Below are 12,458 nucleotides of genomic sequence, written 5' to 3' on the forward strand. Positions count from 1 at the left end.
GCCTTGTCTGTTTCGATAACATAAGATAGAAGATCTCAATTAGGCCAATTAAATGTCAAGATAATAATATATACAGTTTATATAATTACAATTAAAACAACTGGCGTTTAATCTGCGGAGAGATTTTTTTTTGTCAAGTAACTAAAAACTGTAAATTGACGTCACACGCGCATTACTCGTCAGTTCGATTCAATCTCAGGCATTAAGTGTTTTCTATGGAGATCAGGTTGATAAGCGTGCTGATAAGGACGGCGTAATTGATTCCCAGCTAAAACTGTCAGTGAGATTTGGCGTTGTGACCATCATGGTGACCAAAAGTGTCTTCCTCCTCCTGTTCCTCGCGGCTCTGTGCCGGGCTCAGGGTACGTACTCTCTCATATTCGATATTCCGTTTATTCAAGCATTTTTTCTGCACGAAAAAAATGTGAATAGTTACATTTTAATCAGACATTTACATATTTACTCTCAAAATTAAAATATAAATCAGGACATGATCATTTGAATTTTTGCCATGCATATTGTAATAAATTAGAGTTGAAATTGAACGTCAATCGGAAGGTTCGTGCAACCCGAATTCCTAACTGAAGTTTAATAGTGCTAAAAAAATTTCGACGAAAAATTTTTTATTGCATTAATGCGCTTTGCAATTTATATTTTAAAATCGAGAAACTGGCAAAATTTGTCAATAAATCACATCAGAAACCGTTTAAAACCATCCATTTGCATGAAAAAGTAGAAAATTCAGAGCCCAATTACAATCAATCGTCAAATTTGAGCAGGTGTCGGCGAGAATTGCGACAGCAATGGAAAGTGCGTCGGTGATGGCGTCATCTGCGGCGCAGACCAGAAATGCATTTGTCACGAAAGACTTTGGTTTGACGGAACGAATTGTGTCTCAGGTATACAGCGGGATTTTTTTTTCTACTAGGGCATCGCTTTTTAATCCGAATTTGCAGCTTTGGACGCCGACTGCAACTCTGTCTCCGCGGCTTGTGCAGTAATTCCTTTCGCATTGTGCGAGACCACGTCCAATTTTTGCAAGTGCCTTCAATCCTACACTCCAGCCTTGGATTCTAGCGTTTCAGCCAGTGCCAATGTCGTCTGCGCAGCAGGTAATTTTGATTAGGGCCCCTTTCGTCAGAATTCGACGAATGTTTAGTTATCTCACTGATAAAAACTATAGTTTTTGCCATGACTTGATGAGGCGGAATACCAAATGTGATGATTATTTATTCAGTTTAAGCCAAGTATGCGCGGGAAAATGTACACTATTTTTTCCGTGGATTTTTTAAAGAAGAATCTGTTTTTTTCATATTGTAGAAAATTTGAAGTAATTAAGAAAAAAATGCAAATTATACCACCAAAGATTAAAACAATTTGGAAAAATTTAAAGTAAAAAATGCAAGAGATTTCACAAAACTAATATTTTAGGAAAGCCAGAAAATGAGAAGAGCCTTTTGGTCTATAAAAAAAAATTAAAGCTCCAAAGAATCGATACTTCCCTCTCCTCACTCTAATCGACATTATTGGTTTACTAGGCTAAAATTAACAAATATTAATTTGTCCGTTAATTTTTTCAATTTTCTAGCTGAAAAATTGCTGGTCTTACAAAAAAGTAATCTTTTTCAAGCTCAAATCGGCGACTTTTGCCTCGAGGCTCAACAGTGTCAAAGTTTTCCCAACTCAGAATGCTCGAGCAAAAGCAGGTGTGATTGCAAATCTGGTTACGTTCCTGACGAAGACCCTACCAAAGGGTGCGTGCCAGGTATGGATGATCGACAACCCGAACAAAATTAGATCACCCGGTAAGCAGAAAATGGCTTGTTTTAGCTCTTACCTTGATCGGAGAAACATGCAAAAACTCCATGCAGTGCAAAGCCATTGATGAAAACGCTGAGTGCGTCGACAAGAAGTGTGCTTGTGCTGAATTCTTCCTCGTCAACTCGTTGAAGAGTGAATGTCTGCCAGGTAATTTTAATTAAATTACAAAAGACTGTGTTTTTTATTATTTTACTCGGTATTGCAGTGAGATTTAAAATCGGAGATCCTTGTGAAGCGATTGAACAGTGCACCACGGAATTGGGATCAGAGGCGCTGTGCAGTCCGTCGAATAAAACGTGCGTTTGCAAAGATTCTACAGTAGCCTCCGCAGACGGCAACACCTGCTTACCAAGTAATTCATTATTTTTTATTGTGGGTAACATGTATACTAATTCCTTTTCAAGACATTTTTGATCAGCTATAAATTAATGAAATTAATTGGAACATTAAGTACTAAAAGTAAAGCTCATTTTCAGTTTCCTCCCTGGACGGTGTGTGCGTGCAAGAGCAGCAGTGCACCCAGAACAACGAAGGTTCCGAGTGTAAGGAATTCACGTGCACGTGCAAAGAAGAATACGAAGTCGTCAATGGAAAATGTTTTAAGAGTAAGCCACTATATATCATTAGAAAATACATATATTAAGAATGCACGATCTATAACAAATAAATCTTGGAGCTTTCTAGCTTTTGGCGAAATCATTAAAGAGTTTTTGAGTTATGGAGCTCCGAAGGTTAAAAATTCTTAATGGGAAATGTTTTAAAATCGCATTGATAGATAATTTATATTTTACGTTCCGAAAACGTCCCAAATTTTAAGAGTTTTCCTAGAAAATTAGCTAATGGCTCATTTGCGGTTAAAGAGACAATATTTTAAATCTTTCTAACTGACTACCAGATCACGTATCTCCGCATACAAATCTTTGAAAAAATATAAACAATTGCTTAATTTTTACATGTTATTCAACATATTTTTTCGAGAAAGATTAGTAGAAATTTAAAAAAAAGTTAATTTTATCAGCATCATGTATTCATTTTATCACAGTTTTTATTAAAATCTTACACAGCTCAGATTTTAACCATTGAGAAATTTTTTAAAATTTTCCGGAATGTCAAAAATTAACCCGCTGATCGATTTGTCTCGGTGACAGTGTCTACAAACCAATTAATTTAAGCTAAATTTAAAAAATCTGTATTTTAAAATTTTATGCCACTTTCTTAAAATCTCAAAATATTGTTTAAATTGTCGAGATCGAAAAATACCAACCACTCTACCTGGTTAGCAACAGGGAAGACTACATTAAAATCCATTGGTTTCGCCGAACACTAACGTCGGATTCTTAAAGAGTTTCCTTATCGACGAGTCTAATCAGAAAGCTTTTAATATTTTGCAACAAATTCCATGATTTTCTTTCGAAGCACTTTATTGCTTTTTTACATTAATATTAAAAACTAGATTAAAATACTCGGCTTATATCTGATTTTTGAATTAAATTATTCAGCTCCTGATCTCCTCGGCGACCCTTGCACAAACGAGGAGCAATGCGATATTTTCGGAGCAGATGTTGCCCGGTGCTTCGAGGAAAAGTGCCAGTGCATCGACGGCTACGTCCCCAACTCACAACAGACGGGATGCCTTAAGGGTAACAATTTAATATTTAATTTTTAGTGCAAACCGATTTTTGTGCTATTTTATATTTCATTAGGCGTGGGAACGATCGGCTCCCCGTGCACCGACAGTACGCAGTGCAGCTCCATCTCCAACTCGAACTGCGACATCTTCTCACAAAAATGCGTTTGCAACGAAGGACACGTTCCGTCGGCCGCAAATACAGACTGTCTGCCAAGTAAGTTAGCTATTAGCGATTTATCACTTCGTTCTACTGATTTATAAATATCCATTTTTGAAAAAAGTAGTTAAATTTAATTTCTTAAGATATCTGAATTTTCTCACAAAATAAACAAATATTGACAATTGATTTTCGAAGATTGTAAAAATTCCGATAGAATATTTTTCATTTTTTATGTTTGATTTGAAAAAACAAAATTGTTTTTGCTGGATGACAAGATCTCGCGAATTGAGTGAGCTAAATTTAGAACCATCAAAATCTTATATATAATATTAATAATTTCGCGGATTTGGACAGAGGTGGAAGGCATCTATGAAGAATGCAGCGATTTGGGACAGTGCACAGCCGCCGTCGGTGGGGAGGTGGACTGCATCGACAAACGGTGCCGCTGCAAGGAAAACTGCCACTACATATTCAACGATTGCTGGAACAGCCGACGTACGTGACTTTCAATTTCGAATTACTTTTCAATAAAAGGGTTTAAAATGTTGACTAATGGGCTGGTATTTGGCAGGCCTGTTCGAAACTTGCGTGGACAGCCGCGAGTGCCTGCTGGCGGATAATGTTGAGCGAGCTGTGTGCCAGAACAGCACTTGTGCGTGCAAGGAGGGTTATACGGCGGATAGGATCAGCAACACGTGCAACTCGGGTTCGTAAAACTCATTGAAAATATTTTGAAGCGAAACCTCCATATTTTCAAACTTTAAATAAGAAAAATGTGGAATTTGACAAATATCTCTTGCCACCTAAAATTCGTTTTCCTTATTTTTTAATGTTCTGTTCCATACTTATTTATTAATTTATGTTCCATTCATTGATATAATTTCCTTTCAACAGGAGTTTTGGTAACCGGCAGCGCTGTGACTCTTTCCCTGCTGTTGCTGGTAACGCAGAAAGAATGGATACTCAGCTTCTTTTGACGCACATAATTCAATATACTTTATTTCATAATATTTAACAACAGATCCTTTGAAATACAGACACATATAATATAATATATTGCTGGCGTTTGGAGGTATCACATAAGTAAATTACGATTCGTAACAGAGATAAAATGGCGTGTTTCTCGAACATGTAAAAATACAGATTGCAAGCTCGATCAATAAAAAAATGCAGCGTTGCGGTAAATGCACCAAACAGCAGGACAGGCACTCCTCCTAATTACCTGATTCGTCTCTGGATTCAAATCCGTTTCTAAGGCACAACACACTTGAGACTGGCGATCAGACCTCGACCGGCTCCGACGCCTCGATTTCCAGCAGGTGGAAGCTGAGATTTTCGTAGGTGGCGTCGGTCGTGAAGTGGGTCAGCAGGTCAGCGAACGACGGCCGCTCAGATGGCTGGTACGACCAGCAGCTCTTCATCAGCCGGAACACCGCGTCCGGGCAGCGCGGCGGCTTTGACAGACGCTCGCCCTTTTCCACCAGCTGGATCACCTGCCAGCCAAGACAAATTTCACTTTCAAAAATGCAAAAAATTGAAGATACTATAAGATGACGATAAAAAGGGGCGTTAAATCCTGCTTAATTTTCAAAATTCCTGCGCAGATGAATTCAAAATGGCGTCTGCTAGAGTCTCGATGTAAGGAAAACTCTCAAATTTCAGTCACTCTTTAAAATTAGATTTATATTTGCGGAAACAGGTGAACAGATTGACAGAACTGCCCTAAAAAACCCGAAAAATTTGAAATAAAATCCACACGGATTAATTTGACCTGCTTAAAGTTTAAATTTGAAGCTTAATTTTCTATAGAATTAAAAAAATTCGGAAAAAAGACCAAGAACTGACCAAGACTTTTTTATTACTCAAAAAATAATTATTTTTTAAATTTAAAGTCATTGAATGAGAATATAAATTTCTATTCTAATTACTTAAAAAAACCTGACAATCTATCGCATTTCTACCCATTTGTTTTATATTTTCCATTAAAAAAGAACAGATAAAAACATTCCGAGTACGAACCTCCGCGCCTCTCTTGTCTCCATAGGGCTGCTTGCCGTACGAGTACATCTCCCAAAGCGTGACCCCAAAGCTCCAGACGTCGCTGGCGTGCGAGAACGAGCCGTAGTTGTACGACTCAGGCGCGTACCTGAAACCAGGGCACGAAAAAATAGGGATCAAGCGATTTATGGAGGTGAGAAACGTACCACTTGATGGGCCATCTGCCGCCCTCGGAAGATTGGTAGTCGTCGTTGGAGCTGACCGCCCTCGACAATCCGAAGTCGCTGATTTTGGCTTGGTGCCTTGAGGCCAGCAGGATGTTCCTGGCGGCCAGGTCACGGTGCACGAACCGCTCGCTCTCCAGGTAGTGCATGCCTGCGAATCGAAATCGAAATTTTGAATTCTAGTTGAGTTTTTTGATAACCACTATCTGAAAATATATATTAAAAACAAATTTTTAAAGATTTTCACATCTCTTTTCAATGGCCTAACAGTCATAGACGCCTTTTCCAACCGAGAAAAGAATTTTAAAACTAAGAAAACCTTTAAATCCGTTTGGATTTTTAAAATTAAAAAGAAAAATACTAATATTTTATTTTCAATGGCTACTTCCACTAAGGGTGGCTAAAAAATTATCATACGCTCTCGTACCGTACGCAGGCCTCATCAGCAGTACTTTACCTTAAAAAACGAAATTCATAGCCACAGTATTAGCTGCAGCGATCGTAGGGAAACATCCGTCTGCACTCATCTCTGAGCATACACGAACAGAGAAACGAGCAACGATATTGACAAACCCGCAACACGAATCTGCCTGTTCCGGGGATAGAAATTCCTCTTACAAAAATTCAACTAAGCTATAAATTCCACCCTTTTTATTTGAGCTATTTTCCAAAAGTGAAAAACTGTTCCTCGTCACCTCACGAAAATAATTCTAGAAGTGAAAATACATAGAAATTTTGTGTACTTGCTTGAAGGTTGCAAACCGCCGCTCAACCAAGAAATTAATAACCTTAAATATAATGCTCCCACTGAGAAATATGTTTTTAAGCCTACAAAAATAATAAATATACAAAAAATGGGGTTATTTTATTTTTTACTTTAAGATTCATTAGGTCAGAGTTTAAAACAGAATAATATATTTTGATAATATATTCCTGACCTTGATTGTCCAAAATAACAAAGTCAACTAACTTTAAAACTAGTTATAATTTGAGCTTTCTTAAATTTAAATAAATTATATTCAACAAATTTTTGCAATATTAATTCTGTTTCATTTATACATCGAATTTTAAAGTGGTAGGTTATATGATTTGAGCAATGTTGATGGTTTTTAATTAGCAGTGAAGGCTTTTGAAAAATGAAATCTACACATTGCTTTGCTTTTGAATTGAAGCAACAGAAAAATTTGACAGTTAATTTCTTGCAGTTCTACTCTAAAATAAAAAAATTTAGCAACTAAAACAATCACCAATGAAACAGACTGTCAGAGTATTTTCTAGAGCAAGAAAAACGTAGAACTTATGATCTCATGGCATTTTTAAATGATAATTTTAGCCCAGAATGTTTTTCCCAAATCTAATTTAATAAACGACTTAGCCAGGAAAACTGACTAAACACATATTTCTTTTCGGACTGCTAAAAAGTTTAAGGTCATGCGATTAAACGAACAAAGCTGCAATCTATTTTCGTGAGAGAAATTTCCTACCAGGAGAAATTATGAAACTCTCGATTAGACAGAAAAAAACAGTTTTTTTCCTACCTGAAGCGATCTGAGCGGCCCATAGTTTGATCTCGTGGGTAGGGCTGACGAGATGCGGCGTGGTGCGCAGGAAATCGAGCACCGAGCCGAGCGGCACCAGCTCCTGCACCATCCACAGCGGGTGTCCGTCGGTGACGCCGAGCAGCCGCACGATGCACGGGTGCGAGAGGCGCACCATGAGGCGCGCCTCGCGTAGGAACGCGTCCTCGCGCGACGTGTCGCCCGGATCGCCGCGCAGGGTCTTCACGGCCACCTCCAGCTTGGCGCCGGTCGTTGGCGAGCTGTACGTGCCGCGCAGCACCGAGCCAAACTCGCCCTCGCCAAGCACCTCGCCAAGCGTCAGGCAACTTCGCTTAATGTGCTCTGCAATATGAAAACACATTTAAAGAGAAGTTACATCTATAAGGCATCATCAAGAGAGAAACAATTGATTAGACAGATAAAATTTTTATTTTTATGAAAGTCAGTTAAAATTCTCAGACTGATAAAAGGGAGAAATCCTGCAACTAGTTGTTACAGAAGAACAATTCCTATGTTAATACAAATTTTAAAATTTAAAATTGACCTGTTACCGAAGAAATAAAAATTTGTTATCATTAAAAAATCCCCACCATCAAATTAAATAGTAAAATATTAAATTTAATTTTAAAAATGCTGTAATTTAATTGTAACTGAGTTCCCTGTTCTCAAAATACTGTAGAATGTACGTAATGATAAAAAAATGATGTAAAGTGTGGTGTGTGTGGTTAGTGTTGTGGTTAATTTTCCTTCTATTTTAATCATGAATTTCAGCGACTTGTTCACTTACATTACAAAAGCAAACATTGGATTTTTATTTCAATTAAAAGTATGAAATGAATTATTTAGGAGAAATAAAATTTAATTTGGCAATACAAATTATACCAACTAATTATAAAAGTTTTCAACTCTTTTTCTTAAATTTATTAAAAATAAATCAAATAAATATTTCAGCGTACCTCCAATTATGGCCAGTGGGTTGTGGTTAGAGTCAACCGAGATGTTGGTGACCTGCTCGAGAGGAACAGGCGATGGAGTCCTCCTGCTGGTGACGCTGCTCAGCGAGGTGGTGAGACTGGCCAGCGAGGTGGTGGACGCGGAGGCCACCGACAGCTGACCTTTGTTCCTGCGGCCCTTCAAGGTGCCATTCAGCACGGCCGGGAACTCTGGCACAGCTGGCTTGGGCGGCGGACGCACCGGCTCGCCTAGTTCGATCGGCAGTCCGTCCGAAAAAGTGCTGAAGTGGCTGATCACGTGCTCCAGCGAGTCCAGGTACGGCCCGTTGTCGATGAAGAACAGCTTGTTCTGAGAATAGAAGTAATTTAATTTTCCAAAAGTGATAAAATTTTATTTTAGCCTTTCCAGTCCAGCTGCAGTTGAGTTCAAAATTAAATTAAATTATTCTTTTGCAAAAAGGGAGCAAATTGCACTTAAATTTGATGAGGAAAAAATAAATATCCATTGAAAAATTTATACAATAAATAACTTCTGGAACTGATAAATAATTTAAAGGCAGTTTTTCTACAATTTCCGAGATTCTAAAAATACTTATGGGCAATTTTAAGTTCAGTCTATTTTAAAACCGTGATAATGAGGAAAAACAAAACTATTTTAATACAAAATAATATTTATAACCAACCTGCTGTCGTATCTGGAAGTGGAAGACCGTGCCCATGTGGACCATGGAGAGGACGTGTCCTGTGAGGCGGTCGCTGCGGCGCACGAGGTACTGGCCGTCGCGCAGGCCTTGCCGCTGCAGAATGGAGACGGCCTCGTGGCGTTCCATGTGGCCGTGGAACCAGTCGGACGACTGTGTGCGCGCCGGCGGCGCCTGGTACTCGTGCAGCAGCGACTCGCACCGCTTGTGGCCGTTGGCCGCCGCCACCTCGGCCGGCGTCTGCCCGTCGTTGCTGCGCGGCCGCGACGGTGCGTTCAGCGCCAGCAGCTCGCTCACCACCGCCGCGTTGCCCCTGCTCGCCGCGTCGTGTAGAGGAACCCAGCCTGAGCCGAAAATTACGTTCAAAATAAATTTAGAAATGTCGAAGCAGAATTAAAAGACGAAATTTTTTCTGAGGTTCTATTTTTTTAAATTAAATATAACAGTAAATCGTGCAAAGCAGATGATTGAAAATTACTGACATGATCTAAAACCAACTCTTTAAGAGTCTAAAAAATGTCTACATAGTCCTAGGTGCTGTGCAGATTCGTTTTATTTGGCTTAATGATATGTGAAATAATAAACTTTTTGTCCTGCGTAGTTGAAAAAGCCATATCATTGAAGTTTAAATTCGTATAAAACAATAAAGTTTGAGTTTCCACATCAATTTTATCTTATATATTAATATTTTTTAAATATCTTGATTTGAACCCCTAAAATTCAACTACCTGTTGTTTTAAATTCCCGATTTTGACATGTTTTAAGCCAATTTCTAAACGAAGGAGAGTTGGAAAATCAACTTTTTTAAAGAGGAATAATAATTTCCTAGCTACTAAACACACTAGATTCAGAAATTTAATTTTTTCAACGATGCACTATGAAGTCAAATTGAATGACAGTACTAATAGATTTTTAAATGCTCCGCCTGTTCGCATCTTTTTTTTAATTAAAAATATTTACAATTTTTCTCCAACACACAACTACCATGATGTGATGCTAAAAAAAAACGATTAATATGTACAAAAAATGAAATAGATTTCATTTGATCTTAGCTAAAATGATCTTCAACAAAATGAAATTTTAATTACACACGTAAACTATTTAAAAAAAACTTGAATTTAAGTAAATTATGAAGGAGTGTCTGTTAAAAAATAATTTAAAAATAATATAAGAAATCGCAGCTTTTTGAAGCCCTATCAGCTGTGTACATTGTAAAAATGGGAGGAAAAAAGGATAATAATAATAATATTATACCAAACTTTCTGAATTTTTAAAATCAATTTGATACAACCAGAGTAACTTAAAGCTGTCATTTAAGTTAACATTCAAATCTCAATTTTAACGCTTTTATTTGCGAATTAATTTGACACTTTTACTTGAATATAATTTTTAATGAGGATTGTATTTATGACAGTAAGTAAAGTCAAGGTAACGATTAAAAATTTCTAAAATCTAATAATTAATTACTAAAACTGTGAGTGCAGTCTATATAGTGATTGTATAAAATTTATAAAAACTCCCGATAATTGGGCCAGTTGATAACTTACCAGGCTATTCCAAAACGCGTCAGGAATTGAAAGCTAATCGTACACACACAAACATTTATTTTTCTTTTCAGGATAAATCTTTCTTCAGGAAAAACAACAGTGATTGAGCACGCACCTGTGTCAGGGTGTCTGACCTGGACGTTGGCCCTGCCCTGCTGGACGAGTATTCGCACCGTGAGCGGCAAATTGGCTTGGGCAGCGTACTAAAATCAAAATTAATCAATTGTTTCTCCTGTCAAAGTGGTTGGAATGAGGTTCACTCACATGCAAAGGTGTGTATCCGGCAGTGTCGCGGCAGTTGACGCTCGCATTTTCTTGGATCAGTCGCTGCAGAATCTCGTTCTTGCCCAGTTTGCTGGCCAGGTGCACGGCAGTCTGGCCCTCAGCGTTTTTCGCCTCCAAGCTTCGGTATCCGCACTTGAGCAGCTCTGACACCACGTGATAATCACCTAAATAAATACCCAAAGAAAAAAGAAAGGGGAAATTAAATTAGCAACAGCGTCAAGAGCAAATCGGGGTCAGATTTAATTGATTTTTTTCTGCAATGTTTGGGAAGATAATTTTTTTTTTTAAAATCTCCTTTGTTTTTTTTACACAGATCACCGAAGGAAGCAAAATATAAAATAAATTTAATAAAATACGCGAATTAAAAATAAAAATCGTTTAGCTTGCAGATTTTGTTGTGCCCATTTTTTTCTCAAACCTTCTTTGGTGGCCCTGTGCAACAAGTTGGTGCGTCCATTGCGGCGGCTGTAGTGAGGAGGCGGGTCCTTGGGCAGAAATTCATTGGACAGCGGAGTCACCAGCCATTTTCCCTCCTCCTGGTAGTGCTCGATCAGTTGCTCCAGTCCGTGGATGATTGTTCGAGAGTCTGTTAAACGAACATTAACTTAAAAAATAGCAACTCTCAAGAATCCGAATTTCGTTACCAATAGAGTAGAAGGCGTCCTCTTCATGTCCGTGCCGGAAGATTTGGTAGTGGACAACTTCGCCATTGTGCAGAAGGGTGAGGACAAAGTCGCCCTGGACCGAGCTGCTGTCCCGAACCAAGAAGAAGCCGTTGTTACTTCCATCTGAAAACGATAATCTGTTTAGAGATTGTAATATAATTAAAAAGGCCTCTATGCATGAGATCAGTCATGGCATTGAGCAACAAATCCGGGAGAAAACAGGCTACAGCTACGCAGCATCCATCAACACACGTACTCGATTTGAGAAGGTTCTCGGCGTCTTCCCTGGACAGCCTGCCGTGGTACCAGTTGATGTTCTCGTTTTCCCGACTCATGGTGTCCACTCTAACTCGCTTACGCTGTTTCCGGCGAGTACTGTAAATGAGGAAGAAAACAGAAGTCAGCACTCAAGGATGTTTCCGTCGTAACGCAAAGTAGGATTGTTCCGCGCTGACTGAGCAGGAAAACGACGGACGGAGTGGCATTAAACAGGGCAGCATGCGTCCGAAGGGAAAACAAGATAGGTTTCAGCAGACAACTCACCATTGCGAACATGTAAACAATCGAGTCTGATTCTTGATGCTTCAGACGTCTGATCAGGTGTCTGAGGATGAGGCTTGAGGTTTTGGGAGATTCCCAGTCAGTCACGGTTAGTGATGCCACCTGTTTAACCAGATGAGAACTAAAAACATTACCGGTTAATATAAAAAAGACCGGTTACTACATAATTCTTTCTGAATTTTTCTTCATTGCCTAAGAAATAAGATAAGTTTTTTTATTAAAATAATGAACATTAATTAAAATTTTGATGAAAGAACTTCAGATTTAGAACAATTGAAGACTAAATTCCCAATTAAAACCGATTCAGGTTAGCCGGTTTAAGTCGAATTTCTAAAATCCCTAAAATCAAGGCGT

General features: G+C 38.5%; 2 protein-coding genes across 2 annotated transcripts; one reads left to right on the forward strand and one right to left on the reverse strand.

Moving 5' to 3' along the window:
* Window positions 1-296: 296 nt before the first annotated feature.
* LOC135935498 (tenascin-like) lies at window positions 297-4,665 on the forward strand. The gene is made up of 12 exons (XM_065477887.1): window positions 297-362; window positions 780-899; window positions 957-1,112; window positions 1,631-1,765; window positions 1,831-1,968; window positions 2,027-2,173; window positions 2,298-2,426; window positions 3,321-3,461; window positions 3,525-3,665; window positions 3,966-4,106; window positions 4,183-4,317; window positions 4,506-4,665. The coding sequence occupies exons 1-12, from the start codon at window positions 305-307 to the stop codon at window positions 4,586-4,588; spliced, it is 1,524 nt and encodes a 507-aa protein (XP_065333959.1). The 5' UTR covers window positions 297-304; the 3' UTR covers window positions 4,589-4,665.
* On the reverse strand, window positions 4,628-12,226 carry Shark (SH2 ankyrin repeat kinase). Its single transcript, XM_065477886.1, has 12 exons — window positions 12,087-12,226; window positions 11,800-11,918; window positions 11,523-11,666; window positions 11,297-11,464; window positions 10,858-11,042; window positions 10,709-10,796; window positions 9,029-9,390; window positions 8,349-8,694; window positions 7,372-7,734; window positions 5,816-5,984; window positions 5,631-5,757; window positions 4,628-5,104 (listed from the first exon to the last, which is right to left on the reverse strand). Exons 2-12 carry the CDS (start codon window positions 11,876-11,878, stop codon window positions 4,892-4,894), a joined length of 2,244 nt encoding a protein of 747 aa, XP_065333958.1. The 5' UTR covers window positions 11,879-11,918; window positions 12,087-12,226; the 3' UTR covers window positions 4,628-4,891.
* Between the last annotated feature and the right edge of the window lie 232 nt (window positions 12,227-12,458).

This window comes from Cloeon dipterum, chromosome 2, assembly GCF_949628265.1.
Source record: "Cloeon dipterum chromosome 2, ieCloDipt1.1, whole genome shotgun sequence".
Lineage (NCBI taxonomy): Eukaryota > Metazoa > Arthropoda > Insecta > Ephemeroptera > Baetidae > Cloeon > Cloeon dipterum.

What these genes read in the sequence shown, in the direction of transcription:
- Shark (XM_065477886.1), bottom strand. Translation starts at nt 11,878, where the DNA reads ATGAGTCGGGAAAACGAGAACATCAACTGGTACCACGGCAGGCTGTCC. An exon ending in GCACAGGGCCACCAAAGAAG is followed by an intron (nt 11,043 to 11,296) that starts GTTTGAGAAAAA and finishes GTATTTATTTAG; the next exon opens with GTGATTATCACGTGGTGTCA. An exon ending in GAGACAAGAGAGGCGCGGAG is followed by an intron (nt 5,105 to 5,630) that starts GTTCGTACTCGG and finishes CTTGGCTGGCAG; the next exon opens with GTGATCCAGCTGGTGGAAAA.
- LOC135935498 (XM_065477887.1), top strand. Translation starts at nt 305, where the DNA reads ATGGTGACCAAAAGTGTCTTCCTCCTCCTGTTCCTCGCGGCTCTGTGC. An exon ending in CAATGTCGTCTGCGCAGCAG is followed by an intron (nt 1,113 to 1,630) that starts GTAATTTTGATT and finishes ATCTTTTTCAAG; the next exon opens with CTCAAATCGGCGACTTTTGC. An exon ending in CGGCAACACCTGCTTACCAA is followed by an intron (nt 2,174 to 2,297) that starts GTAATTCATTAT and finishes GCTCATTTTCAG; the next exon opens with TTTCCTCCCTGGACGGTGTG.